Source organism: Tricharina praecox (genome assembly GCF_024521635.1).
Source record: "Tricharina praecox strain CBS 144465 chromosome Unknown BZA05scaffold_3, whole genome shotgun sequence".
NCBI classification, from domain to species: domain Eukaryota; kingdom Fungi; phylum Ascomycota; class Pezizomycetes; order Pezizales; family Pyronemataceae; genus Tricharina; species Tricharina praecox.
Genome location: NW_026250405.1, coordinates 422,918 through 448,915, shown reverse-complemented (window position 1 = coordinate 448,915; position 25,998 = coordinate 422,918). Strand labels below are relative to the sequence as shown.

The window sequence follows — 25,998 nt, the reverse complement described above, 5'->3', positions numbered from 1 at the left end:
GATGTGGGAGGAAATAGAGATGGATGGGCTTCATATACGCACAACCTAAAGCTCATCCGTCGGGAATCGGAACGGCGGGGGTATATAGTGGGGCATCGTGCATCTGTTTGTCTGGGCGTTTTTTGGCGGGGAAATATCGGACATGTTAACCTTCGCTTCCGCTTGTCGCTAGATAATGAACTACCGCCAAATCCATGTGTACGGATACTATATGCACGGGGTATGCAAATCGAGAATTGTGAGTGCTTCCTCAGCATCTTACATGGAATACTATATCGACAGCGTTCGGATGGAACCCCGTAGATATGCAGTGACTGTTTCCCCATCTAAAGGAATCTGGCTTCTTCCCGAGCCCGTCTTCGCTTCCGTCTCCCTTCCCGCACTACCTCCTCGCCCTGTTCCTCCTCTGCTAGCCGCCGTATCTCGGCCTGCTTCGCGGCAGCCTCCTTCTGCAGTTTCTGTGCCTGCCAGAGTACATCGTCCGCTTCAATCTCCTTGATGACTGTAGATTTGCCGTCAATATCTCTTCCCTGGCCTGCAAACGAATTGGTGGGATACATACCCTCCTCCCAGGCCTTTTCCTCCGCATCCTCGCCCGTTCCGAGCATACGCTCCACATCCACCTCCTCCCCTCTGCCCAACCTCTCAATAACCTCCCTCAACACCGCAATCCTCCCATCCGCCTTCCGCAGAAAATCCGCATGCTCCTGCTTCAGGGTCAACTGCTGGATCGCCTGCGAACCGATCATGAGAAAGATCCACTGCGTTCCTGTCAGCGAACCCGCCAATCTTCGTAACCCGTAGGCGGCACGCACTATGAAGAACGTAGCCGGATTCCACGGTTTTGGGCCTTTCGTTTTTCTATCTCCATCCTTCTGGACACCACCCGCGTTCTTGTTGTAGTTTGGTCGGTAGGTGGATGGCTGCAGGAATAATGGGAGGAATGGGATTTGACGGGGCTCCGCGTAGTGAGCGGAGATTGCGTGGAAGCGGGCGGCGCGGAATGGTATTGTCGCGCGTAGGAGCGGTCGTAATCGCGGTATTATTGAAGACATTGGTGTGGACAGTGTTGTGTGCGGGGGAGAGTACGGACGCGGCTCCGCAGAAGAAATTATTTTTGGCGGGGAGAAAGTGTGGTAACTTTGTTGGCCGGCGGGTCCTAGTTGCTGTGGAGATGGCCGGGGTTTTGGCTGTGTACCTGAAGCTTCATCGAGACAACAACAATTGCCGCTGGAACTCAGGCACCAACCAGCCACCCACTCAACTAATAGCCACCACCACCCACCCCTACCTTCCTTCGCGCGCTTCTCTTCATCATCCACTCCTTTCCTTGTCGCGACATCTCTTTAGAAAGAAAACAAAAGCCGGCCAATTGCATCATGATGGTAAGTACAAGCTCCATGTAAAGTACTCTACCTTTGCATGTTACCCAACTCTTCACAACGGTTCCCCCACCATTCACATTGGCATATGGTCAAACTAACAATAACACCGTTCAGTCATTACAGTCAACACACACGCGTACCTCGAAACCCTCGCCCCTCTCGTCCTACCTCTCCCCCGCAGCGCACCCCTCCGGAACACCTCGATCGCTCCGGCGCAGCGCCAGCGGAGCTCTTAACCAGCTCTCCGCGGTCCAAATCAGCCAACTCAAAGAATCCTTCACGCTGCTGGACAAAGATGGTGACGGTGTGATCTCGCCGGAAGACCTTGGAGCTATGCTCGCGTCTCTCGGACTAGACGCGTCTCCGGCTGCCGTATCACAACACCTCTCCTCCGCGCCGTCGCCTTTCAATCTCGCTTCGTACCTTACACATCTTTCGCAGCACCTGAGTCTTCTCTCGCCTGTGGGAGACCTAATGGCCGCGTTTGAGGCGTTCGATGAGAACGATGATGGGATGGTTGACGTGGAAGAGCTGAGGAGCGCGTTGACCGGGATGGGCGAGAGGATGAGTTCTGAGGATGTGGACCGCGCGCTCAAGGGGTTCACGAGAAGGAAGGGGCTGAAGCGTGGTGGTGGAGGCGGAGATGTGTTCAGGTACCGCGAATTTGTGGATCTCCTTGCCGGAAAGTCGGCGGATGATGAGGATGATGGGGAGAAATAGGGTTCTTCTCGCACCGAAAGTGAGGCCGACTTGGAGAAGATCAAGAGTAAGGTGGAGGCGATAATGAAGATGGGGTGATTAAGATACACATGATGGTATGACTACGGGCGTATTCAAACGGTTTGTTTACTTCGATTTTGTTTACACTGGGGTTATGGCGATGGATGGGTTTTGGATCAGCGGGAAGATCGGTGCTTGCTTTTGTTGTTTTTGCGTTTCCGTTTGCTTTCTTATCTGTACTTCCTTACGTCCTTCCTGTCGATGATTATGATGATGATGACTGTAACTTTGTATGTACAATAGTCAAGCACCCGGTTGTGCTTTTACTGTAAAATTCAGTTCCTTTGAACGGAAATCAATACTTGTATCATCTGATCCTTGTCACATGCACGTAGAGCCAGCATTGTCACGACCACGGATATGCCACCATTGTTTCGCTACCTTCAGCTCACCTCTCTACACCGCCACCACCACCACATCACCCTACTTCCTGCGGTGACCCCACAACGCCCTACCACCCATCATGGCGCGACGAATAGTGCGCACGATAATCAAAGTAACGCTTCTCTCGTTCCTTCTTGCTGGTCTTCTCTTCGTTCTGGAATCTCGTTTTCGCGTGTTGCCGCAAAAGGTCCATACGGGGGTGCACTACCTCCTTCCCGAACATCATGACGGCACCATCATAACCGACATCGATTACCTCCAATGCTCGCCGTGGTCTAATTGCGAGTTGAGCGCCGACGACGGATGGACCAAGATTCCGAAGGACCTTTTTCTTGGCGGCTCGTGGTTGCAGAAGGGCTTCCTTCACTTCAAGCGCAAGAAGGAGACCGAGTTTACGCCCGCATCTGGGGAGAAGGTTGTATTGGACGTGCGGCTTAGTAGAAAGCAGCCAGAACCTTCGGAGGGCGCGGGAGATAAGGAAACAGCCTGGGAAGCAAGACCGGGAGGTCTATGGATCAAGCGACAGGCGAAGCTGAGCGAAGTTGCCATCACCGCGGTGGAGGTGCTGTTTGGTCCCGACGCAGTGGAGGTGCGGGAGGGCTGGCAGCTGAAGGAGGGGTCAATGAGCGTTGGCGAAACGCCGAGATTGACGGTGAGGAGGGGACAGAAAGTAGAGGTCAAGAAACCGCAGGTCATGATGCCGAAGAACCACAAGCTCAAGATCATTCAAGTTGCTGGTAATCCTCCTTCCCTTGCTGGTTGATGATGGCGGACTGATTGGACAGACCTTCACCTTTCGACTGGCGTTGGAAAGTGTCGCGATGCAGCCCCACCGGAGACTGCAAAGAACTGCGAGGCCGACCCCCGAACTCTCGACTTCCTCCGCAAGATCCTCGACGACGAGAAACCCGACATCGCGGTGCTCACCGGCGACCAGATCAATGGCGACACAGCTCCAGATGTCCAAACCGCGCTTTACAAATTTGCTGAACCGTTTATCTCGCGAAAGATCCCCTTCGCCACCATCCTCGGAAACCACGACGACGAATCCTTCTTGACGCGTGAGCAGATCATGAAAATGACCGCATCGCTCCCCTACTCGTTGTCCGAAGTCGGCCCGGAAATGGGTCCTCTAGTCAAAGACAGAAAAGGCCGTCTCGTGCATGAGGGCGGCGCGGGCAACTACCGAGTCGAAGTCGTCGCCCACAACCGCGCTGAGCACCAAGCGCTGACCCTGTGGTTCCTCGATTCTCACTCCTACAGTCCTGACCCAAACGTTGATGGTTACGACTGGATCAAGGACTACCAGATCGACTGGTTCAAAAATACAGCTGAGAGCTTAAAGGAGTCGCATAACAAATACTCGTACATCCATATGAACATGGCGTTCATTCACATTCCACTGCCGGAGTACCGTTTGGCCGGTGTTCCAATGGTCGGTGAGCGTCGCGAGAACCCAACATCTCCCAGTCACAACTCTGGCTTCCAGGATGCTATGGTCGCCGCGGGAGTCACTGTCGTCTCTGCTGGTCACGATCATGCGAACGACTACTGCCTCTTAGACAAGATGTGGCTCTGCTACGCGGGAGGAAGCGGGTTCGGTGGGTATGGTGGATATAACGACTACATCCGTCGTGTCAGATTGTTCGAAATTGATGCGACCGTGGCTACAGTCAAGACGTGGAAGAGGGTGGAGTGGGATGATAAAGGGAAGGTGGATCTTCAGACCATTGTCGAGGGCGGAAAGGTGGTGGTACCGCCACCGGCAGCGTAAATGCGAAGTCTTGTTTTATTTTTTTCCTGGGACATTGGTTTTGTTAATGCTGAAGGCGTTATTTGCTGTTGAATTGTATTACGATATCTGTTCTTGGGATCTATTTTGCCATTTTTCTTTAGAGACGTGATGATTATCACTCGTTTGTATTTTACCAAAACGGAGTGACTTCCTATGAAATCACGTGCACATACCATCTCCCATGAAATACCGACGTCTCGTCGCGTCTCCCCACGCGCCCAGCACTCCACGACCAACACCACTTTGAAATGGCAGAACTTCCGCTGGCCGACGCAACCCCCTCAGAGCCGCAACCCCTGCAAGAAGAGGCAACCCAACCTCCGCAAGACGAGCAAACGCAAAACGAGCAACCACAAGACGAGCAACCGCAAGCTGAGCAACCGCAAGATGAGCAACAACCAGAAGAAGACGACGAGCAGTCTCCCGACGTCCCTCTGATCGAAGGCGCACGAGCCTCAGCGCTACGCGCCGCCTACAACCGCGCGCTCAGCAAAAGCATGTCGCCGATAACCGTTGTGAACTTCAGCAGCTGTTTTCCGAAGCTCGCGAGCGCGAATCCGCGCAAGCTCGAAATGCTACACACGGCCATGACCACACACATGGTTACCCGCGGGCCGTCGGAGTTGGACCTCATCTTCCACCGGCGCAAGGTCGTGCAGAGCCTCAATGCGCTCGATGAGTTGATGGCTGAGGCGATCGAGAGGAGGAGGGCCGCGCCTGAGGGCGCGGTCCCAGTCACCCCGTCGCTGTTGCCGCCCAGGGATGTCGTCGAGGCGCATCTTAGGCCCGTGCTTAGGATGGCGGTGGAGAGGGAGGAGGAGAAGTTGGCGGAGACTAGGAGGAGGAATGACGTGATGATGAGGGAGATTGAGGAGCAGAGGAAGGCTATGAAGGAGTTTACGGCGATACTGGAGGAGAGTAGGGCTGCGTTTGAACAAGCTGTTGAAGAGGTTGTCGGTGCGGCTAGGGCGATAGAGGACGAAGATATGATGGCATAGATGTGCGGTGCTGGTGCTATATCTGTGCGGAGTTTTGCTGGGTTTTTGTCTGCTCCGTGATGTGTGTGGGATACCAATTGTATGATGCTATGAATGAATTTTGGTAATTTATGCTGCACGGTGTTTAGGATGTCACTTGATCTGTTATTGGCATGTTACTTTTGCTTTATCGCTCCATGACCTTGGGCAATGGACCGGGCGGAAGGCAATGGGGTACACATGTCGCGCTGTTTGGTTGCGGGCAGGACAGTGGGATGGAACTGAGTTGTAACTGCCATGATCTAGTAAGGACGAATGCAATGATGATTAAACAAAAAAAAACTTTATGATCTTGGGCTACGGAAAAGACAAGCATACTCTGCTGCGGGGTCCATGTTGCGGGCTACTGCCTTCGTGAACACTGTATTGATAGACTGGTCTCGAGCTTATCACTCGCTTCTTTCATTTCGGAGTCGAAATTCAATCTGCATGAAAAACCATTATCTCTCTCGGTTACCTTCTCAATAGCCACTGAATATACTCTTTGAGCTTGCAAGCCTTTAATCTATGCATTTTTCAAGCTGCTGCAGTTGAGGGCTTCGAGCCCTGTGGGCTCTTGGCGTTTCGCACACATCGCACCAAAGTCACACTAGCGATCGCACACAAATCGCAGCTGAGCTTGTCGCCGCAACACACACGGATTTCGAGATACGACGACTGACGACGACGGAACGAACCTCCCCACCTTGAACGCCAGCCGCCACGCCGTTTCAAACAACAAGCTACAGCAATCATGGTACGTTTTCGCGATACCTCCGGAGGGCGGCACTTGGGAATCGAAGGGGAAAAGAGGAAGAAGGATAGTGGGCTGATTTGGATTCGACGATAGGCCCCCGCCGCAGCTCAAGGAGGAAAGAAGCAGAAGAAGAAGTGGTCCAAGGGAAAGGGTATGAACTGCCCCACCGCACGCCCACGATCTTGCGAATTGCGACGCTGATATCGACGCGCGACTATAGTCAAGGACAAGGCCCAGCATGCCGTCATCATGGACAAGCTTGTCCAGGAGCGTCTTAACAAGGACGTCCTCACCTACCGTCTGATCACCACCGCTGTTCTCGTCGACAGACTGAAGATCAACGGATCGCTCGCCCGCAAGGCGCTCGCCGACCTCGAGGAGAGGGGTGTCATCAAGAAGATTGTTGGACACTCTAAGCTTTCCATCTACAGTACGTTTTGCCACCACGAATTCAACAGCCACCACAAAGGGAGATTGCTGACGGATATGCGTGTCTTTAGCGAGAGCTGTCGCCGCTGCCGAGTAGAAGGAAAAGATAGGACGTTAACTCGTGTTTTGTTCTTTCTTTTGGGTGGAGGGGAAAATACAAAATTTCTCTTCGTGCCTTTTGCTTTGGGTGTTGAGGGTCTTCTTCTTTGTGCATACTGGGAATGCGAATCAAAACAAAATAACGAATTCACGTTCCAAGTCCACCATCTGTTTCAAAACGCGTGCTCTATAACAGACTTCATGACGCTCTACTATCATTCATTCGTCCTTATATCTGCGCAATCTCTCGATAGACTCGATGCTCGCTGTCATACCTCAAGTGCTGCGTTGGTTTTAGATACGGTATCCTACCGTGCGCCTGCTGAGTAGACATGAATACGAATATCTCAGCACGGTTCTTGATACACTTCCACTCAATGCCCGCTTGAGTCCACTGACGTACGTAGTAAATAAACAAAACTATCTTCCCACTTGCACTTATAAATAGACAGAGAGACAAAGAGACAGACGCATACAACATCGTACACTCTACCACGCCTACCTACTCCCACCCGAAGGCGCTTTGCCCGCCTTGCCACCCCTCTTCCCCTTCCCCTGCTTCTTGCAGAGCTCCCTCACCGGCATGTCCTCTAAACTCTCATGCAACACCTGGCCGACATAAAAGTACTTATCATGGAACCTAAAGAAATTATCCCAATGATCAATCTGCTTCTTGACCTTCAGCAGCGCCTCCTGGCGCCTCTTCTCGCGCCTCTTTCTCAACCACCTAACGCGGCCCTGGGTCTCCTGCCTCCCCTCGGTGACCAGCGTCTCGATCTCCGCCGCCTCGGCATCATCCTCCACACGAGCCGTGCCGGTGATATACATCTCCTCGAGCCCGCGCAGGTCGTGCGTCAGATCCGTATCGAAGCACCCAGACACGAACGCGCGCGCCGCGTCCCGCCCCGCGAAGAAGCTGTACCCGCCGCCGGGGCCGTACATGCCGGGGTTCGCGGAGACGTCGAAGACGGAGCCGTTGACGGCGACGTAGATTGGCTGCCCGGCGTCCGCGCCCGTGTACGCACTCAGCTCGTGCTCGGTCAGGAGAACGGAGGGTTGCTAGGGGTTGTTAGCGGCCTCCTCCGGCGCGGAGAGGGCGGCGGGAGAGACGTACGAAGATGGATTTCAGAGTGCGCCAGCGGCTGATGCGGGGCCGGTAGTTCCACGTCAGTGAGGAGCCATCGGTTATTAGCCAGCTGAAGACGCAGCTGAGGACGAGGAGCCCCGAGAGCACGCGCAGGAGGTCGACGAAGCTGATGGTTCGTGGCAGGGACTCGTCGTCGTCGTCGGCACTTTTCTTGGAGGACTTTTTAGACCCTGGGGAGGCGGGTGGGAGAGGCGGTTTGCGGTTGCGGGGGACGCCGTCGGACATATTTGGTTTGTTTGATTGTGTTGTCGGCGGTGGTGAGGTGGTGGGCGTAGTGTGGTGTGGAGGGTGAGAGGGACACCGTTGCGTGTTTCATACGCTGTTCTGGCTTGTGCACCGGAGAGATAGATTTCACGGCCCGTCATGGTGGAACTAACACTGATCCCTGACTGTCGCGTCCCACCAATTCGGGATCCGGGAAGGCTCGCCGATCGATGGAACGGAGCCCCGCAGACTTCATCCGGTCACACAGATATATATATGGTAGGACTGGAATTCATCACATTGCCATCATGGTATTGTAGAATAACAATTGTGGCATTATGATATATAACCAATCGAGTAAAAAACGCCAAAGACGCCGCCCAAACGAAAGCAAATTCCTGCAATCACCGCCCGCCTTTCGTGACTTTCCCCGCAATCTCCTCGAGTCTCTGTACCTCCTCGGAATCCTTCCTATCGTTGTAATTATAATCCCCGCCGACGACCTCACCCTGCGCATTCAACCTCAACCCGGGGATAACCTCCAAATGTTTCCTAGTCATAACCTCGATATACTTCCTCCTCTCAGCCTCAGGACCCAGAGCCACGTCTGGCTCCTTCTGCAACCCCCGCTGCATCTCATCCCACTTCGGAGTCACATCCGCAACAAGACTCTTAATCCCGCTGAACTGCGACGCCACAAACGTCGCCGCATCTTTCGTCCCCTGTGCACCGGCGATTAGGGAGAATGGCGTTGGCTCGCCGGTGTACGAGGGGTTCGTAGATGCGACGAGAGTGCGCAACTGCGCGATAAGCCGCTCGTTCTCAGCTTTTTCGGCGTGCAGCTTGAGGTTGAAAGCGTACGAGGCCAGGTTGCTCTGTCGGAGTTGACGGAGTTGGAGGCGCTCGCGCGGAACTGGGTGGGCGTCGGTTGCGGAGGGGACGTCCGTGTCCGTGTCAATGTCCATTGCGGTGGGTTCAGGAACCTTGGCTTTGTCTTTGTCTTCGGCGTTCTCGGGTGAAGGTTGCACGGTGAAGTCGATTCCCTTCTCCTGGTCAGCACGAGTCCCCAACCCCCATAGACACGCAACCCCACCTTGTGATGCGCCAATTGCACCCACGGAACCAGATCCGGATCCACGACCATGATGTTCCTCATAGCGTAGATCTCCCACTTATCGAACGCTTTATCCACAGCATCCGTCCACAGGGTCTCTAGCTGATGCAGTCCATTTTGGAGTTCCCCCATCTCCTCTTCCGTAAGCATGAGCTTCCCGTTATCGTCCACATCACGGATCATTCCCGGGGCCGTCTTGAAGCCCAGACTTTCAGGCTTCATCTTGAACAGGGCGTTTTCGACGGACATCACCGCGCCGAAGACGAGCTCGTTGACACTGTTGATGACATCGTCGACAAGCGTGAGCGGCGTGTAGCCAAAGTGTTCGCTTAGCAAAGCGTTGGAGGATGCGGTGGGAGGGAAGGCCATTGTGTCTGCGGTCGGGTGGGTTGGCGGGGTGCTGGTGCTGAGGGAATGGTGGAGACGCGTTTCCTTGCGGACTGCGCAGGAAGTTACCTGGCCATCACGTGATAGAAAAAGCACCAACACAGCTGCAGCCGGAAAAGAATCAGTTGAATTCTGGTGATGTCTCCACAAGAATATCATCTCGATTCACTCTACTCTATCTAGCTCAATCAAGCTGACGTCTCGCCTTGTCTGCCTTTGGAAACTGTGTAGGGTATTGTGGCTATATGTATCATACAGACAAGAAATCGTACGCTTATGATGAAGAGCTACGGTTTCACAAACGAAACTTTGCTCACGAGCAGATGCATATACGAAATGTCTGCTCGATCGGCCTCGGTGCCGCGGATGCACGGCGCGGCTATGTGAAGTAAAGTGCTTCGCCAGCGGCTGACAGCCGCTCCAGACATTTCCCGCAGATCCCATAAACATCGGGAACTCTGAATGTGACGGATGATCTGCGGAGTCCAGATGCTTCCCACAGCCGAGCAATAAGCTCGAGTGCTGAGAAACGTCATCTCTGGACGGGAAGAAGCATCGGGAATCGGGAATGAACCCTTGCCTCTGGTGCGAGGAATAAGTCTGGCTGTATGCATTCAAGACTTTCCTTCTGAGGGGTATCGCCTGTGTGCCTGCGTCGTCTCGGAGCTTCCATTCTTCCATGCTCATCCACCGGCTTCATGGCGCGAAAAGTTCCGAGATGAAACACATCTGCTGATGATGACGGCTCGGCAGTTAGCACATATATGTCTCTGCAATGGCCCATCTCACTTGTTTGGTGTTTGCCTTGTTTGCTCCGAGAGTGCTAGGTGCAGTCGTTCGGCTCAGTGATGGCCGATGGGTGTGGGGTTTGTGGCCGTTTGTCCGTGGGTTGATGGGATGATGATGATTATGGATAAAGTTACTGGTACTGTACTAGGTATTAGTTCGTGCGGCTCCTTTGGCTGCTGGTTGGCTGCTGGTTGGTTGCCGGGTTGTCGCGTCCTCGTCATGGAGACGGAGAGGTCAATTGCGAAAGAAAGGCGAATGGAGTTATGACTCTGTCTGTGTACCCGTGCCACCAAGACGTCTTTCTCTCCCTTTTCCAACGTCAGTCCAGAGAAGAACAATCCTTAACTATTCCACCAACCACCAACCATCTCGACTCCACCCCGACGAGCCCAGCCAATCCGCCTCCTCCGAATCCACGAACAAGTAAACGCGACATCCCATCAATCGCTCTGGTCGCGTCGGACCTATTCATCCATCCGTCCCATCGCTGTTAACTACCGCCCCGGTCTGCTAGCTGTGAATCAGCACTCCCAAGTCCGCTGATTGCCTGGAAACTCGAAACCTCCCTCCTCCTTTGCCGCTACCGACCAATCTACCACTCACCGCTCACCCACAGCTCCTACACCCTCCTCCAAACACCAAGCATCCACCTTGATATATCAACCAGGTCCAGCAACGAAAAGCCCGTCAGCCCAGCTATACCCGCTAGTTTCGAGCCTGCGGTTGTGACGTTCCGTCCCTACTCTCCAAAAAGCAAATAAGCAAAGACGACCAGACGGACGGGGTAATTGGCTGATCCTGACTGCCGGGAAAAACCAAGGTTGTGGGTAATAGGGTGCGGTATTTTCAGCGCCGGACAGAGCAGAGACAGACAGCTTCGAAAAAGGCACGCCGTCGTGTGATCCTTTCTCGTCACGCCTCGCCTACAACCGATCGACTACTGGGAAAGCAAACAAGCAAGCTCCTCCGCCCACTCCTCCTCCCCCACATCGTCCGCACAGAATCTGTTGCAAGCAAGCAAAGCACCCCCGCTGCGCACGTTAACCACTATCGACCAATCCAAGCTTCAAGATCAAAGTCAGGCAGGCGCACAGTCAAAGTAGGCAGCAGGCAAGAAGCTGCAGATACGGCGCTGCTTATCGAACAAAGCACCAAACAGCAGCAAAGCAAAGAGTGCAACGCATTCATCTGCAGAAAAGTGAGTAGTCCGCCCAATGAACGGTTGATTGATGCGATGATGGGTGTCTCTTCCTATACAGCTGCACTTTCTGGCTCTGACTCTGACCCTCCGAAAGGAAGCTGATACAGACCAGGTTTTCTTGCACCGAGGAAGTTGGTGGGGTAAGAAAGAAACAGCAGGAGAACCAGCAGGAAACAGTAAGATTCCCGGCACCGAGACCGAGCTTCGGATGTTGAATTATTGTCAAGGTACCTTCAAACATTATCTTCGCACATACACACACACAGATCTACATAGAGGCAAAGTCAATACATACCGAGACCTAGGTGGAGAGAGACATAAGACTACAAACGGTACGACCTCAGCCCCGCCACCCACCATCTCTTCATCCTCAATTCCCTCCGGTCCATTCCCTAAGTTTTCCGAGAGGCTTGTCTTTGTTTTTTTTCCTCGATTTTTTTTCTTCACGCCCTTCTCTTCCCTTCTTTTCCCTCAGGCCCTGGCCCCTCGTCTTCGCTGCCGCCGCAACAGCCATATGGCATACTTATTCACGCCGGCCGTTCGTCTCATTTTTTCTCATGTCATCTTCTGGTCTCCGAGTCCTTGAGTCCAGTCCCGCCTGCTCCAATCGCTCTTCATCAACTATCATGCGTAACCTTTCCCTGGATACCCTAAGGTTAGACTGTCTATCTGCATAAAAGTTTCTCCTTCCCTGGACGGCAGCCCCCACCGCAACCACCACCACCTCAACCTACCAGCCCGCTGCATCCACCAACAAATTTTATACCTGCCCCGCGCACGGACGCGTTTGGGAAGTCGCCTACTACATCCCTAGCCTCCGGCCTCAATCCCATACCGTGGACCTGGGTACGAACGAAAAGCAACCCTCTCCTAGCGGGCGGTGGCTCCCTTTGTTTGCCCAGGCATTGAAACAACCAACATACCGCCCAACACGCATGTCAGCCGGAGGAACATAGAAGGAAGGAAGGAAGACAGAAAGGAACACAAAGGACTTCCAATCTCATCGCAATTCCGCTGCCGGAGGAGCAGAAGGACCGTCAACGATCTTCGCTCTAAAGACTCCACGACTCGCGAGGATATTTCGCAGCCCATACAAATACAGACATACACCCCACACCACAACAACGGCTACCATCTCACGACAACACCGCGCTCCCTTGCCTCCCGGAGACTGGGGCGCCGCTGCTCTGAAAGGACCTTTCCGCGGACCTGCGCTGGGACCATGGGAGAAGCAACTGTTGCTAGATAGACAGTCTTTCCTTGTTTTCAACTGTACCCTGCTCGCGGACTTGCTGCTCTTTATACCATCAGACTCGCCCCTACCAATTTCCCCTTTCTTCCCTCTACCTCTCACGGACCTTGCGAGCCTTTCCCATTTCCTTCATTCTCTCACATTGAACACTTAACTGTGCTTTTGCGAATTGCGATTTCCAAGCATGTCATGGAAAAACACGAGATTCATCGATGACACTGATGGGGATTCGTCGGCGACCGCACGGCCGCCGTCACATCCCAAGTTTGAGAGAAGAAGCTCTTACTCACTAGAACGATTCCTACAGGAACCGGACGAACAGGAACTCTCACCAGCTTCCAGTGTCGAGGCCCGATACATTGATACAGCAGAATTTGCCAGACGTCGCAAGAGAATGCAGAGTCCAACCTCTAGCACGGGACCGTATGCAGGAGGTATTCCTCCATCAGGGACGAATAGGAAGCCCAGGCTTCTGTTGATGGGTCAGAGAAGGTATGGCTTCGCAGGTGCACTCTTTCTCGAAAGCGCTGATACTAACTTTCTGCACATAGGAGTGGCAAGTCTTCGATCAGCTCTGTGGTATTCCACAAGATGCCGCCTACAGAAACGCTGTTTTTGGAGTCCACTACCCGCATTCAGAAGGACCCTATCAGGTTCGTCCCCGAGAGCCTCGAAATCCACCCCCGTCCATGCGCTGACAGATATGTCCACAGCTCGTTCATGGATTTTCAAGTATGGGACTTCCCCGGCCAGCTTAACCCTCTGGACGACACGTTCGACTTCGACAACATCTTTGGCGAGCTTGGAGCTTTAATCTGGGTCATTGATGCGCAGGATGAGATTCTGGACCCTCTATCCCGTTTGCATTCCACCATTATTGCGCTACAGAGGTCATATCCTATGGTCAACATCGAGGTGTTCATCCACAAGGTTGACGGCTTGTCGGACGAATACAAACTGGACACGCAACGGGATATCATGCAGAGGACCCAAGACGAGCTAGAGGATGGTGGTTACGATAACGTCCAGATCTCGTACCACCTCACCAGCATCTACGACCACAGCATATTCGAAGCGTTTTCGAAAGTCATCCAGAAGCTCCTGCCGCAATTGGGCACACTTGAGAACTTGCTCAACGTCCTGTGCAGTAACTCGGGCATCGAGAAGGCGTTCCTTTTCGATGTTCTCAGCAAGATCTACATCGCTACGGATTCTAGCCCAGTCGACGTGCAGAGCTATGAGATATGCAGCGATTTCATCGACGTCATAGTTGACGTCTCGGAAATTTATGGGTACGTGGTCTTGCGTTCTAGAAATGCCCAGGTTCCTGATCAGCAGTGCATGCAGTTACGACCGCAAGACGGGCCATGACGGACATGGCCAAATATCGCCGCCGGTCTCGCCCGGCAGGGTCCTAGACGAGACGGAAGAGCAAATTCCCGAAGTCAGCAGTGTGATCAGACTGCAGAACGGAATGGTCTTGTACCTGCGGGAAATCAACAAGTATGTTCTCTCATGCGTTTGTTGGTGCGTGTTACTGATCGCCGTTACACAGATTCCTCGCATTGATCTGTCTCATGCGCAAGGAGGGCATCGAAAAGCAGGGACTGGTCGATTACAACGTGCAGATATTCCAGACGGCGCTGCAAAAGGTTTTCGAGCTTGGCGGGACAGGTGTCAGATAGATAGAAGAAAGTGTCGTGGCTGTCGTCGTTGTCGTCGAAACATGGGCGCTTGGGGGCGTTATATCCTTATACCTTCGTTACTCTCGTTCGTTCGTTCGATGTTGGTTTGGTTTTTTATTCGGTTTTATGCGATGATAAATTCTTTGAGGTTGGAACTTGGAACAGGATCGTAGGGAGGGTTTAATGGGCTTGTAATGGCTTGCGATCTTGAGATGTTTCTAGATAGTCTACCTAGACCTACATGCTTGAAGTCGGAAATATAGATTGGATGTTGAATGAATGAATCCGCCTGAGAAGCTGAGGTGTCTGCACGATGTTTGCCCCATGTACCTGACTAGGTGCGGTAGTATACCTGGGGCTTGAGCTCGAGCTTGAGCTTCGATTGGCGCTTATCGCTGCGGGTGCACGGCGTAGTGATAACCGTACTCTTAATGGGCCGTGGAGGGCCGCCGAAGCGCCAGGTGGTTTATCAGGTCTAGATTGGTTGTGGGGGTGGGGGTGCCTGATAGGTAGATAATCCTCCGTAAATCACATTCATTATCCGTCTGGACAGTTCTTCACTCGAACTACTGGGGACGAGGCAAGGTACCTAAGGCACGTCGTTTCTTCCAGAGAATCCAGCGTTTCTGTGAAGATGTCTACTATACTGGGGAAGATGTGTAGCGTTCAGGTATGTACTTTGGAATTGCTCGAGTGATATATGATACATCTGTGCTCGCACTTGACTTTTTAGAGCTAGGTATCTCTGGCTACCACGAGATGCGGGATCCGGAAACTATCAGAAGTAGTAGTAGCAGCAGCACTGTTGATCAGTGATCAGTGATATCATGGTATGTCGCACCTGCTATAGTAGGATAGTAGGGTACGGCGACTGCGATATTCTCTGTATGTGTGGGCACTCACGAGTCACGAGTCACGGCCGCCACCATAATCGCCGCACCCCTCTGCTACTCGATACATGCTGTAGCCTGGGGTTCCGCTGTGGACACGTGAGAGTTATTACGACCTGGCTCTTCTGCGCAGTCCCCAGCAGAGCACGACGAGCTGTGCCCCACGAACTACTGGAAGGATTAAGGACCAGGGACCAGACATGGTGGGGCAGATTCCGCGCATGTAAAGCCTGCGAGACGACGTAGGTATCGCATCGTGTGTACCGTAGGTCCGTAGATGTATTTCACACGCATTGTCTTCGGTCCATGTGCACACAGGCGTGGTCGACTTCTCGCTCCGACGGCTGCATCACACTTGTTACTCGGTTCCCCCCGCTCCCACAGAACTGATATACCTAACTTTGCAAAGAAAAGAAAAGAAAAGGAACAGAAAGCGGCCTGGCTAGCTGGGAAGGTACCCAAATCACGCTCGATGGTTCTTTCCCTTCGGCTTGTTGGTGGTTCGTCGGTGGTCCATTCGTGGCTCGTTGTTGGCTCGTTGTATCCAAGTGCCGCTGCGGTAACGAGGGATACAGCGCCGAAGACGTGCACAACCTCATGTGTATATACCGTATTATACATGAGGTTGTAAGTTCGACCGTTCGAAGCTGAACAGTTGGAGCCTGGAGGACTCTGCGGTCTGCGAGAGAGGGGTAGTAGAGATGAAGTGGGAGTGCGGGCTCGAGGGAGAGTTCGAAGTTACCTATATTATAGCCATAAGATAAGTGTCAACTAGAATAGGCAGTGAAGACTCACGAGCTGTGACCAGATGTACTCTACTCTGGCGAGTGGACCGAGGTATGTAACAGGTGTGTGCGACGAGTGGTGTGAAGCCGCGGGAGGGCTGGTTGGGAGGGCGCACGCGAACAGACCAGATCTAAAAGCCTAATCAATGATCATCACAGGCCCCTTGCGCAGGTTGGTACATAGGCTCGGGATCTCGGAATTGTACATACTTTGTTCAGCTCAGCGTACCATGCCGAGTGGTTGCTATTGGGGTGGGATGGGATGGAGTGTACCAGTGCCGTTTGCCCATCGGCGGTGATACTTGCTGCCGAGAGATGATATAGTGAGGTGTATGGGTATATTAGCACTTCGTTGATACTGTATCTACTCGATCATTGTAACCGGCGCGCTAAGAGGTCAGAATAAACTTGCCGAGTGGCAATGAAAATTCGGTGGACGGAAGGGTCTTTGTGGCAAATGTTTTCGCAACTTCAGTGCTGAAAAAGCAGCTGTTTTGTTAGAAATCAGGAACTTTGGCCACGGTCTTGGCACGGGTGATGCTTTGTGCATCCACTCGGAAACAACAAAACTGCTGTTTCTGGGCCTGCTAAACTCTGGAGACGTGTAGTATTACACTATGGAATCGCCCATCCCTTCCCACCTGTATCAATTCATTTTTCCCGCTCGACATCTGTAGATACTAAGAGAGAGTTTTGAGCGAGAGCTCTGGCAGTGGCAAACTGATATTGCCACTTTGCACCCTTTTCATTGCTACTCGGTAAGTTTATTCTGACCTCTTAGCGCGCCGGTTACAATGATCGAGTAGATACGGTACGTGAGAAGGATGGGTTGCTGCCGTTACCGTTGCCGCCGCCGTGAGAAGCAAGCTTCATGGAAACTCACGATACAAAGGGTACCGGTATCCGGCTTGGTGATGAAGGAATCTTAATCCTGCGAAGACTCTCCGAAAGCAGCCCCGGGCACAATAGACCTTGGAGCCAGTATATTCCGGGCCGTGCGTGCCCATCTCTTATTGAGTTAGGTATAGATGGACGAGTAAACGGTTACATCATAGTTTCCGCACAAACGTGCAAAGCAAAAAACAATATCAGTTAATCCACAACTCCCGCAAAAAGACGTATGTACAATAGGTAAGCACCTCCGTCCGTATCTCTCACCAATAAACCTCACCACGCATCAACTTCCTCGCCGTGCGCTCGATGGCGACGCTTGTCACCCGCTCGCCCTCAAACCTCGCCTTCAGCCCGACAACTCCTCCGGGAATCTCGACACCCACGTCTCCGTTCCCATCACCGACGAGCTCGTGGATCACGCTGCCTTGCACGCACGCCGCCGCCGCCAGACAGAGCGCCACGGTGGACGGAATCGCCTTATGCAGTGCGCCCATACTTAGTGCCTTCGCAGCGATGTGGCAGAAATCCAGGGTTCCGCTCGGCGGAGCAACAAGGCAGATCTTTGGCTGTGCCTGCGTGGTCGGGTCGAGGCCCATCTTCACCGCGGCCGCTTGTCGGATCTCCTCCAGCGTTGGGAAGACGGCGTCTGGCCAGGAAACGGCGAAGAAGTCGTCGAGAGAGGGGAAGATGTGCGTTGCCGCGACGAAGACGGTGGGGTTGGTGGCGTCGACACAGGACACTACCACTTTCTGTCCTGACGTGAGCACAACCTCGTCGCGAGGTCGACCCGTCGGCAGCAGCTTCCCCGTCTTCGCTCCAGCAGGGTCTAGAAACTCGAGGACGACGCGGGAGCCCTTTCCAGCAACACCGGCGATGGCGATCTCGGATTCGTTCAGCATGGCCAATCCCGTGCTCCTTTCGACAGGGAACTGCGTGCAGACGATCTTCCCAGTGTTGGTATTGAGCAGGTTCAGCGTCGCCTTCCTGCGACCAAGATCCGTCTCTCCAGGGATCATCTCCAAGCTCGGGATGCGGCAGAGCTTCTCGTCCAGCGCGAAGATGCCAATGGCGGCGGTAAGGTTCCCGCAGTTGCCAGAGAAGTCGAGGATGCCGTCGCGGATGCCGACCTGGACGAACGTGTATGCGATGTCGTAGTCGCCGGTGGCCGTCTCGGGCTTCGCGGTCGAACAGCCGACCACGCAGATCTTGGAGAGCGAGCTGATCCCCCCGCCCATCCCGTTGAGCTGCCGCCCGAACGGGTCCGGGGAACCCATAATTCCCTGGAAGATCGGGCCCCACTCATCGCGCGACGGGGGGAGGTGCTTCGCGTCGATGAATATACCCTTCGAGGTGCCGCCGCGGATGAACGTGGCCGGCAGCGGATTGAGCGTGGTGAAGGCGCGGGCGAGACGCGGGATGTGGCGGGCGGCGAAGGCGGGCATCGATACGGGTTACGTGGTCAGCCTAGGGCGAGATCGTGGATAGGCGGGTAAGATCCGGCCGGGTGATGCTGCGCGTGTGGAGGATGTCTCGTGTGGTCGGGGGTTTCATGGTGGAGTGCGGTGAGGAGCTCGGGGAGTGGGCCGAGCTCTCTAGATTGCCCAGCACTATCTAGGACCCCTGTCCATGGCGGGGGGATGCGGAGCGGCAAGCCGTCTTCTGCGTGAGTGCTCGGTATGCTCGGTACGCATGCGTTTCATCTTTGATGCCGAAGGGATCCGGTGCGGGCAGTGTCGAGTACACACGGGCTTTCCGTGTCGAGGTCATCAGAAACCACGTAGATACTGGTATATACACACTCACGTAACAGCAAAGAGCAGAACAGACGATGACGTCAATGACCGAATGCGAAACCACGAGTAGTTCGTCTGTCTCTATGTACGACAACCATCAATTGACCTCATGCTCATGAACCTAGAGTGCGTGGGTGACGGGAAATGTGCTACATATGTGTACTATGAACATCTCACGGTTCGGTTCGCCATGCAAGGGGTCCATCCGACTCCCAGGATCCAGATAAATCTCGAAACCCCCAAATCTGTGGGTAGAGCAATCGCCACCGGGTGGCTGGATCAGGTTTATCTTCAAGCTTTTTGTGAGCGGAGCTGGGAGCCTAAAAAACGGGATGGGCCGCACAAGGGTACCGTAGGGTAGGAGGTCAGTAGCTACCCAATCATCCATGCGTTTATCTATCGAGTGGTACGGGCGTGAGCTTTTGAAGACGGCGTTGGAAATCTTGCCAAGAGATTGTCTTGCCCACACATCGGTGTCAGCAGTCGGTGGGCTTTCCTTCCCCGAGTCGGAAAGAATTCACCAAGCCCAATGTAAGCTGCGCAGGGAAAAGAGCGGATGCCCTCGCGCATATGCACTGCCACTGGTGGTGACGGTAGGGCCCTGATGAGCGTGAGTAGGATAGGCACCGTAGGAAGGACATCTCGGGAACCAGTTGCTTTTAGAGGAAAGCTCTGGAGAATACGGTGCTTTGCTCGTGTCTTTGACAGTTTGACTTCACTCTACCTGAGCTCCATGCATAGCCCTGTACCAGCACTGCCGTAAGACACGATATGGCATTTATGACAGGTTTGAAGCATCGTGACCTCAAAATGAGGTTAAACGTGGCACGGGAAAGATCATGGAGAATAGAACTATACGTCACCGGAAACACGTGCGGCATGGAAGGGCATGTACCATCCGCCGTCCATCCGTCCATCCGTCCATCCGTGGCCATGATAGGTACACCGTACACATCCATCTAATGAGCGGGAGTGGAGGCGCAGCAAACCTTAAGCAGCGAGTGGACATTCATCGTCGAGGGAAGAAAGAACTTTGATTGCGCATGGGGCAGAGCGATTGGCAAAGAGATGGCAATGTGCATGCCGCATGTATTAGAAAGGTGTGCCCCAGGATTGAGTAGGCATGTGTAATCCACTGAGGGCAGGATTGATGATGATTGGACATTGCGTTGGTGTACGTACCTACGGCATGCAGGCCGGAAAAGATTTTTGTATCCGGCCGATGATGCGGAATCCGCGAGCAGGATAGGTAATATGCCTTGAGTGCATACCTCCGGCGTTTGTGTCGCATCCCCAAACCGGTTTGGCCAGGACCGAAGATCTCCCTCAGACGAATATCAATGCTGTCCGTCGCCGTTGGACCTTCTAATCTGGATCAAGCAAACCGCGCTGGTGGATAACCATCATGTAACCCCCACAGGCCGGTAATACGGCAAGCTCGTGTTCTGAGTCGGAGATGTCTCAGGCCCAGCTTCCACCCTCTTGCACGGCATCGTCAACCTGCGCAAGCGTTGGTCCATGTGCAGCCGCGCGATGAAGAAACCGGCAAACAGCGACCGACAGAGCCCACGACCTGAAGGAGTTCCGATGAGAGCGGTTGGGCGGGACAGCATTCTGCCGGCAGATAGGCATATGATGGTTAGATATCAACCACCCGAGTAGTTACCTATGTAGCAGTTAACCAAGTAAGTACTAGGTGAGTAGGCATAGCGGCGAGGACACTCGGAAGCGAGGTCCCTACATACCTAGCATCTTTGCCTACGCCGGATTTACTGCCAAAGTGGGGGCGCGATCTTTGGAGGAGTTGCCCTGATCGGTTGTGGATCGCCGCGGGCTGGAGGACTGGTCTCGGGGCCATGGAGATGTTACGCAGAATTCGATTAGGTTCGGATGTGTGCAGGAGATTCGCGAGAACTATTGGCGAATCATCGGGTGCGGCGTCTTCAAGCGGACGCCAAGGACGAAACGGAAACGGTAAGCGTGAGAACCACCTCCCCCACTAGAGCCGAGTGGTATTGCGCTTGCACTCTGCATACGGCCCCACTCCACCAATTGATATCGATATCACTATTCACACTCGACACTCGACACTCCACGCTCACCCATCCCCAGTCCGACACTGATCCCGCGTTTCCCAAGACCAGAGACCTCGCCGAAAATCAACCCGCATCCAGAAGGAGGTGTGGTTGTGCAATATATCAGCACTCATGGACAAGCGCGGAGCTCGATTCGCGATGTTTCGGCTGGGGGCTTGCTATCAATCGGACTTTGCGATGAAGCAATGACACCCCTCGAGCTGAAATATGCAGTAGTGCCTTGCTGCTCCGGCGATCTTTAGCCTCCCGTTCCTGTGCCAGTCACCAGTGGTTGCTGCTGCAGAACCTAAACGTCACCCACCATGGAGACCTTTAAGACATCTCCAAGACATAGTAGGCCGGTTGGGGAATGGGTATACACGGAAAAAATGGTCGGCCACAACCAGTCAGCCGCGTAGGAGCTCGAGAGACTGCGTGCGACCCAGCACTAAGAGTCTTCTGCATCATCATGGTCCGCGGCATTCCCCTTGTGCCGTTCGTTCGTCTCACGTAGTTACCCCCTCAATCTGGCGTTGCGCCGGCGGAACGAAAACTTTCTCATCTCCTTCTCGCCTTCTTTCCGATAGTTGATAAAAGCCCATCCCTCATATGCTCAGATTCCCCCGGTTCCTCTTGTCTCTTCCATTCGTCAGTCGCTCTCCTCATCACGCTTCACACCTCACACATCTCGAAGCCTCGACTGGACGAGACTTCTCACATCCATCTTCAGCCAGTACTAGGCAGCCAACGCTCTCGACATATCTTGTTCGATACCTCTACGTCTTATAATGGAGGGAAACCCCAACGCTACCCCGCCTCCGCCGGCTTCACCGCAGATTCAAATTCCGCCGGGTGCTCGCCTGACCTACTCGCTCTCTCCATCACCGGCACCACAACAACGGAATGCACGTCCCAATGTTGCGCCCCGTCAGGGAAGCCAGACTGCCAATATGATTAGCAACATCCAAGTGGACCAGCCACGCAAGAAGTTGATTCTTTGCTTCGACGGGACGGGAAATAAGTTCAAGGGAAACTCTGGCGACACCAACATCCTGAAGGTTTTCCGCATGTTGGACCGCAGCGAAGGGAATCAATGTAACGATTCAATTCCCTCCAACCTTGCCTTCGCGATCTCTCTGTTCAGGAGGTGGTGGCTAACAGTGCGGGCGTCGGCGTCTAGTCCATTATTATCAACGTACGTTCCATTCCGGAGTACTCGCGGAGCGCGTACTAGACGCCGAGACTAGTCTCGTCCAACCCTTCCGGAGTATTGGCGCTGACAACCTCAACAGCGGGAATAGGAACTTACATCACCAATGGAGGGTTGTCGCGTGTGCATGTGGGCGCGCGTTTCAAGTCGTGGGTTAATAAGGCCATGGACGCCGCTGTTGGGTACTTTATTACTCGCGACCTGCGGGGTGGGGGAGTAGCTGAACATGGGTGCTGACGAGCGCGTTTTCGTTACAGAACATCGTTTGACCAGCATGTCATTGGAGGTTACAAGTTTTTGATGCGGTTCTATTCTCCCGGCGACGACATCTATATGTTCGGATTCTCGCGGGGCGCATACACTGCGAGATTTTTGGCCGAGATGATTGATCACGTGGGAATTGTGGCGCCAGGGAATGAAGAGATGGTTGGACTATCCTATCCGAGTTGGTGGGCGGAATGTTGAGACAAGTCCCCGTAGGTCCTATTCGCATGGAAGACGTTTTCGAACTGGAAACAACGGAATGATAACTCCAAGCATAAGGCACTTTACGAGTAAGTGGATATGAGCGCAGATAGCGAGAAACCTACTGACGCTAATCCTTCATGTAGTTACATGCGTGCATTCCGCGAAACTTTTGCTCGGCCAGCCCGTCGAGTACGATTCTTGGGGCTGTTCGACACCGTAAACTCGGTTCCCCGGTTCGAGCACGCATGGTTGAAGCGCTCCTCTGGGTTTCCGTACACTGCCAGGAGTAAGCCCGCTCTTCATGCTTTCACCAAAACTGGAATTGTGCTGACGATGCTTGACAGGCACCGCCCGAGTGATTCGACATGCAGTCGGCATTGACGAGCGCAGAGCCAAGTTCCGCCAGGACCTCGTCAACAAGGTAGACCTTGATTCGATAGCACGACAGCGGAGCTGGAAGGAAGAGAAGAAAGGCAAAAAGAAGAATAAGAAGAAGAAGGCCAAGTTCACTGCCAGGTCATCGAGCTCTGTCAACAGGGCTCAGTCCCCGAACGGCGGTCCGAGAAACGGCAATGCGAATGGACACCCGATATACGGACAGCAACTACAGACTGGATCCAACGCCATGTTTGCAGGCGAGAGTCCGGCGGAAAGTATGACGTCTTTCAATCTCATCTTGGACCAAGAGAGCGATTCGGACGACGACGAAGAACTCGGCCAGGACGTCGAGGAAGTGTGGTTCCCGGGAGCACATGCAGATATTGGTGGTGGATGGGACTTGCCAGCAGACGAAGAGCCTCTGAGCCACGGTCCGTTAGTGTGGATGGTCAGTATTCAGACGACGATATCGCTTTGGGAATGATGCTGATAGTCAAGCATAGGTGCGAGAAGCGAGAAAAGCGGGTGTTATATTCGACAAGGAGCGGATGAAGGAACATAATTGTTGGATCGAGGAATACGAGGACGACGATAGCCCAACGGAATCGTGTGAATCGCTAGTTCAAACCCAGCCCCAGCATTCATCCAACGGTGCTGCTGGAGCTCGGCGGCCCCCCGCCATCGAAGTAACCGGCACGTCACCCACCGAAGAATTTCCAAAAGAATTAGACAACTATCCTCCTCCGGATCTTCACGCGGCAGAAGCAGAAGCCCATCCTCTGCACCACCCACTCCGGCACTGGATGCGACGACGCCACCGGCAGGTGGAGGCGCCGCGGTACCCGCCGAAAGAGTTTCTGGAGCGGTCGTACACACGTGGGAAGATACACGATTGCTTGTGCTTTGGCCATGGCGTCGACCACATCGGTGTGCTGGGGTGGAACATGATGGAGTGGCTACCCTTCCGACGGATGGACCTGCAGCCAGATGGCAGCTGGAAGGCGATCATCTGGCCGCTCCCTCGCGGAGAAGTCAGAGATATGCCGGATAATGCCAAGATCCATATCAGCGCGCTCAAGCGGATGGAGGCGAATCCTTCGTATGTCCCCCACTCCTGTTCGCAAAGTTCACTCACTGATAACGCGGCAAATAGTTACCGTCCGGGCAATCTAATAGTCGGCGGAGGCGGCCGAGGAACACGAATTGCTTCCGCGGAACATGGAACAGGCGACTGGGTGGTCATCCGCGAAGAGGGAAATCTGATTGGCGAGGTGGTGATCAAGCGCTCGGCTTGGGAGAAGTTGACGCGGAAGCAGAAGGAAGAGCTGCGTGGACACAGGCACAGACGGATGAACGCCGGGGACGTGAGGGATGTGGAGAATCAGCTGTTCTGATGGGACGGTAGGTAGGTAGGCAGGCAGGCAGGCATGCAAGCAAGCGAACGAGCGAACGATCGGTTTTGTTGGTGATGTGTATTATGACGATGAGAACGGACATATTTACCACATTTTTTTATTTCTTGTCTTGGTTACTGGTGTGGTTTAGTTCGCACCCAGGTTTTTTGGCTATCAATGAAATCATGAGATGTCTTTCTTCCAATCTTCCAATCTTTCAACAGTCGATGCCATGACTCATGAGACACGAACTCCAGGACGTGAGTCGTGACAGCCGTTTCGGTAGCACTACATCTTGCCACACAGTGGCGGTTGGACATAGTATGTGAGTTTGGCTTTCTCACGGGTCCGATTGTAGGGAAGACGCATGAAGCCGGAGATCGGGGCGTCGGTGGACGAAGTACGAAGGACGGAGGACGTCAGGTGTCCACTGTGGTGGGCGGGTATGTACATGTAGGGCGCGGGGGATAGGCGGTCTAGACCGTACTGGATGAACGGGGCGGGGACGAGGGATATCCGGTGTATATGGATGTATGTACATTGATAGCTGTCGGCAACGGAATCGAGGGATGGTGGACGGAGCGGGGATGTTAAGCGGGGCGGCGTGGGCGGGCATGGGTGACTAGTATTCGAAGAATTAGATACTGCGGGCAACCTCTACGGGGCGACTTGGGAGGATTTTGAAATCCAAGACAGCCATGAATGCATATGAGCAGTGCACCTACCTACTCACTCCACTGCTCCCAGTGTATGAAGTAACTCCTGCCGTGTAGGTATCGGCGTATCCTTAGCTAAGGAAGGATGGGGCGAGAGTCGAGACTTCGTCCCACGATCCACTTCGGATCGGTACTACATACACTCCAGTCCGTGCTCATTCTCATGCGACACCTTCAATCTGTATAGTAATGTCACCACATCCATGAGTGGCGGCGATTGATGGTATGGCATTAAGGCTGCCCGGAACACCGTGCGACACCCCAGAGTACACGGTCCCCTGCCGGTCATAAATGAGTTATGTACGAATAGGTATGAGTAGATACGCAGCCCTTGACTCGTCATATCGCCTCTGTGTACTTCGTGTATACTTACTCGCACAGCTCTAGATCGACACTCCGGCAGCGGAGGTGAACGGCAGCGGAGGACGGCACAGCCCAGTTCGAAGTTTTCGGACACATTTGCTTGGCCGGTCACTCGATGAGCGAGTGATTAGGTGTGTGTGATGCTGCTGCTATGGACGCCTCCATTGATATCGCCGGTTGAGGTTCGAGGCTTGAAGGAAGGATGGATATTGGTGAATACAGGTTGGCCGGAAGTTAAAACTATCGACATTCTTCTTCTGTTGACACCAAAGTACTTTTCCTCTCCGAGCCGTCTACAGCGGCCATGGCTGACATCTGTTCGATCCCGGTATGTCTTGGTCCGCTCAACTTGCGGATTCAGTGCGTGCTTCACTGAAGAGATTGTAGGTATTTTGATTGTCGAAGTAGCAGATTGACCCCATCATGACGAACTCCAATCAATCTTCTCCCAGTACACTATCCCGAACGCCAAACCACAGAAACAATTGCCGTAAATGCCAATCCCAAGAGAAACCCAAGAACTGCGCCATATGAAATCTCATGGTCAGGATATCCCTTAGACACAATCGCCATACTAAAACGCATAGAAAGATGCCACCCATGATAAT

General features: G+C 53.6%; 11 protein-coding genes across 11 annotated transcripts; 6 read left to right on the top strand and 5 right to left on the bottom strand.

The window, feature by feature from the left end:
* Positions 1 to 105: 105 nt before the first annotated feature.
* Positions 106 to 1,215, bottom strand: BZA05DRAFT_386545 (uncharacterized protein). Its single transcript, XM_051482500.1, has 3 exons — positions 816 to 1,215; positions 563 to 761; positions 106 to 502 (listed from the first exon to the last, which is right to left on the bottom strand). Exons 1-3 carry the CDS (start codon positions 1,053 to 1,055, stop codon positions 327 to 329), a joined length of 615 nt encoding a protein of 204 aa, XP_051342877.1. The 5' UTR covers positions 1,056 to 1,215; the 3' UTR covers positions 106 to 326.
* A 108-nt stretch (positions 1,216 to 1,323) lies between these two features.
* On the top strand, positions 1,324 to 2,455 carry BZA05DRAFT_386544 (uncharacterized protein). Its single transcript, XM_051482499.1, has 2 exons — positions 1,324 to 1,385; positions 1,500 to 2,455. Exons 1-2 carry the CDS (start codon positions 1,380 to 1,382, stop codon positions 2,103 to 2,105), a joined length of 612 nt encoding a protein of 203 aa, XP_051342876.1. The 5' UTR covers positions 1,324 to 1,379; the 3' UTR covers positions 2,106 to 2,455.
* Positions 2,456 to 2,628: 173 nt separating this feature from the next.
* Positions 2,629 to 4,323, top strand: BZA05DRAFT_332053 (Metallo-dependent phosphatase-like protein; the record flags this gene model as incomplete). Its single annotated transcript, XM_051480623.1, has 2 exons — positions 2,629 to 3,286; positions 3,335 to 4,323. The coding sequence occupies 2 exons, from the start codon at positions 2,629 to 2,631 to the stop codon at positions 4,321 to 4,323; spliced, it is 1,647 nt and encodes a 548-aa protein (XP_051342875.1).
* A 620-nt stretch (positions 4,324 to 4,943) lies between these two features.
* On the top strand, positions 4,944 to 5,342 carry BZA05DRAFT_332064 (uncharacterized protein; the record flags this gene model as incomplete). Its single annotated transcript, XM_051480624.1, has 1 exon — positions 4,944 to 5,342. One exon carries the CDS (start codon positions 4,944 to 4,946, stop codon positions 5,340 to 5,342), a length of 399 nt encoding a protein of 132 aa, XP_051342874.1.
* A 642-nt stretch (positions 5,343 to 5,984) lies between these two features.
* BZA05DRAFT_386541 (putative 40S ribosomal protein S20) lies at positions 5,985 to 6,810 on the top strand. The gene is made up of 4 exons (XM_051482498.1): positions 5,985 to 6,117; positions 6,211 to 6,268; positions 6,338 to 6,547; positions 6,618 to 6,810. The coding sequence occupies exons 1-4, from the start codon at positions 6,115 to 6,117 to the stop codon at positions 6,641 to 6,643; spliced, it is 297 nt and encodes a 98-aa protein (XP_051342873.1). The 5' UTR covers positions 5,985 to 6,114; the 3' UTR covers positions 6,644 to 6,810.
* A 41-nt stretch (positions 6,811 to 6,851) lies between these two features.
* On the bottom strand, positions 6,852 to 8,193 carry BZA05DRAFT_428599 (uncharacterized protein). Its single transcript, XM_051486099.1, has 2 exons — positions 7,760 to 8,193; positions 6,852 to 7,704 (listed from the first exon to the last, which is right to left on the bottom strand). The coding sequence occupies exons 1-2, from the start codon at positions 8,015 to 8,017 to the stop codon at positions 7,144 to 7,146; spliced, it is 819 nt and encodes a 272-aa protein (XP_051342872.1). The 5' UTR covers positions 8,018 to 8,193; the 3' UTR covers positions 6,852 to 7,143.
* A 119-nt stretch (positions 8,194 to 8,312) lies between these two features.
* BZA05DRAFT_386538 (Mis12 domain-containing protein) lies at positions 8,313 to 9,516 on the bottom strand. Its single transcript, XM_051482497.1, has 2 exons — positions 9,090 to 9,516; positions 8,313 to 9,039 (listed from the first exon to the last, which is right to left on the bottom strand). The coding sequence occupies exons 1-2, from the start codon at positions 9,477 to 9,479 to the stop codon at positions 8,401 to 8,403; spliced, it is 1,029 nt and encodes a 342-aa protein (XP_051342871.1). The 5' UTR covers positions 9,480 to 9,516; the 3' UTR covers positions 8,313 to 8,400.
* Positions 9,517 to 13,330: 3,814 nt separating this feature from the next.
* On the top strand, positions 13,331 to 14,767 carry BZA05DRAFT_460019 (Gtr1/RagA G protein conserved region-domain-containing protein; the record flags this gene model as incomplete). The annotated part of the gene is made up of 4 exons (XM_051487655.1): positions 13,331 to 13,392; positions 13,453 to 14,031; positions 14,150 to 14,242; positions 14,295 to 14,767. 4 exons carry the CDS (start codon positions 13,331 to 13,333, stop codon positions 14,422 to 14,424), a joined length of 864 nt encoding a protein of 287 aa, XP_051342870.1. The 3' UTR covers positions 14,425 to 14,767.
* Positions 14,768 to 15,144: 377 nt separating this feature from the next.
* On the bottom strand, positions 15,145 to 16,537 carry BZA05DRAFT_386527 (uncharacterized protein). Its single transcript, XM_051482496.1, has 2 exons — positions 16,110 to 16,537; positions 15,145 to 16,056 (listed from the first exon to the last, which is right to left on the bottom strand). The coding sequence occupies exon 2, from the start codon at positions 15,933 to 15,935 to the stop codon at positions 15,495 to 15,497; it is 441 nt and encodes a 146-aa protein (XP_051342869.1). The 5' UTR covers positions 15,936 to 16,056; positions 16,110 to 16,537; the 3' UTR covers positions 15,145 to 15,494.
* A 687-nt stretch (positions 16,538 to 17,224) lies between these two features.
* On the bottom strand, positions 17,225 to 18,665 carry BZA05DRAFT_161372 (PrpF protein). The gene has a single exon (XM_051479089.1). It carries the CDS (start codon positions 18,433 to 18,435, stop codon positions 17,254 to 17,256), a length of 1,182 nt encoding a protein of 393 aa, XP_051342868.1. The 5' UTR covers positions 18,436 to 18,665; the 3' UTR covers positions 17,225 to 17,253.
* Positions 18,666 to 21,811: 3,146 nt separating this feature from the next.
* On the top strand, positions 21,812 to 24,311 carry BZA05DRAFT_332029 (uncharacterized protein; the record flags this gene model as incomplete). Its single annotated transcript, XM_051480619.1, has 9 exons — positions 21,812 to 21,956; positions 22,042 to 22,056; positions 22,154 to 22,253; positions 22,329 to 22,497; positions 22,552 to 22,625; positions 22,683 to 22,825; positions 22,884 to 23,365; positions 23,421 to 24,016; positions 24,071 to 24,311. 9 exons carry the CDS (start codon positions 21,812 to 21,814, stop codon positions 24,309 to 24,311), a joined length of 1,965 nt encoding a protein of 654 aa, XP_051342867.1.
* Positions 24,312 to 25,998: the final 1,687 nt, after the last annotated feature.

Coding starts and splice junctions, on each gene's coding strand:
- BZA05DRAFT_386538 (XM_051482497.1), bottom strand. CDS start 9,479: ATGGCCTTCCCTCCCACCGCATCCTCCAACGCTTTGCTAAGCGAACAC. Junction 9,040..9,089: donor TGCAATTGGCGCATCACAAG/GTGGGGTTGCGT, acceptor GACCAGGAGAAG/GGAATCGACTTCACCGTGCA.
- BZA05DRAFT_386527 (XM_051482496.1), bottom strand. CDS start 15,935: ATGTATAATACGGTATATACACATGAGGTTGTGCACGTCTTCGGCGCT.
- BZA05DRAFT_386541 (XM_051482498.1), top strand. Junction 6,269..6,337: donor GAAGTGGTCCAAGGGAAAGG/GTATGAACTGCC, acceptor GCGCGACTATAG/TCAAGGACAAGGCCCAGCAT. Junction 6,548..6,617: donor CTCTAAGCTTTCCATCTACA/GTACGTTTTGCC, acceptor GCGTGTCTTTAG/CGAGAGCTGTCGCCGCTGCC.
- BZA05DRAFT_161372 (XM_051479089.1), bottom strand. CDS start 18,435: ATGCCCGCCTTCGCCGCCCGCCACATCCCGCGTCTCGCCCGCGCCTTC.
- BZA05DRAFT_386545 (XM_051482500.1), bottom strand. CDS start 1,055: ATGTCTTCAATAATACCGCGATTACGACCGCTCCTACGCGCGACAATA. Junction 762..815: donor ATCCGGCTACGTTCTTCATA/GTGCGTGCCGCC, acceptor ACAGGAACGCAG/TGGATCTTTCTCATGATCGG. Junction 503..562: donor GGAAAAGGCCTGGGAGGAGG/GTATGTATCCCA, acceptor GCAAATCTACAG/TCATCAAGGAGATTGAAGCG.
- BZA05DRAFT_428599 (XM_051486099.1), bottom strand. CDS start 8,017: ATGTCCGACGGCGTCCCCCGCAACCGCAAACCGCCTCTCCCACCCGCC. Junction 7,705..7,759: donor GCACTCTGAAATCCATCTTC/GTACGTCTCTCC, acceptor AACAACCCCTAG/CAACCCTCCGTTCTCCTGAC.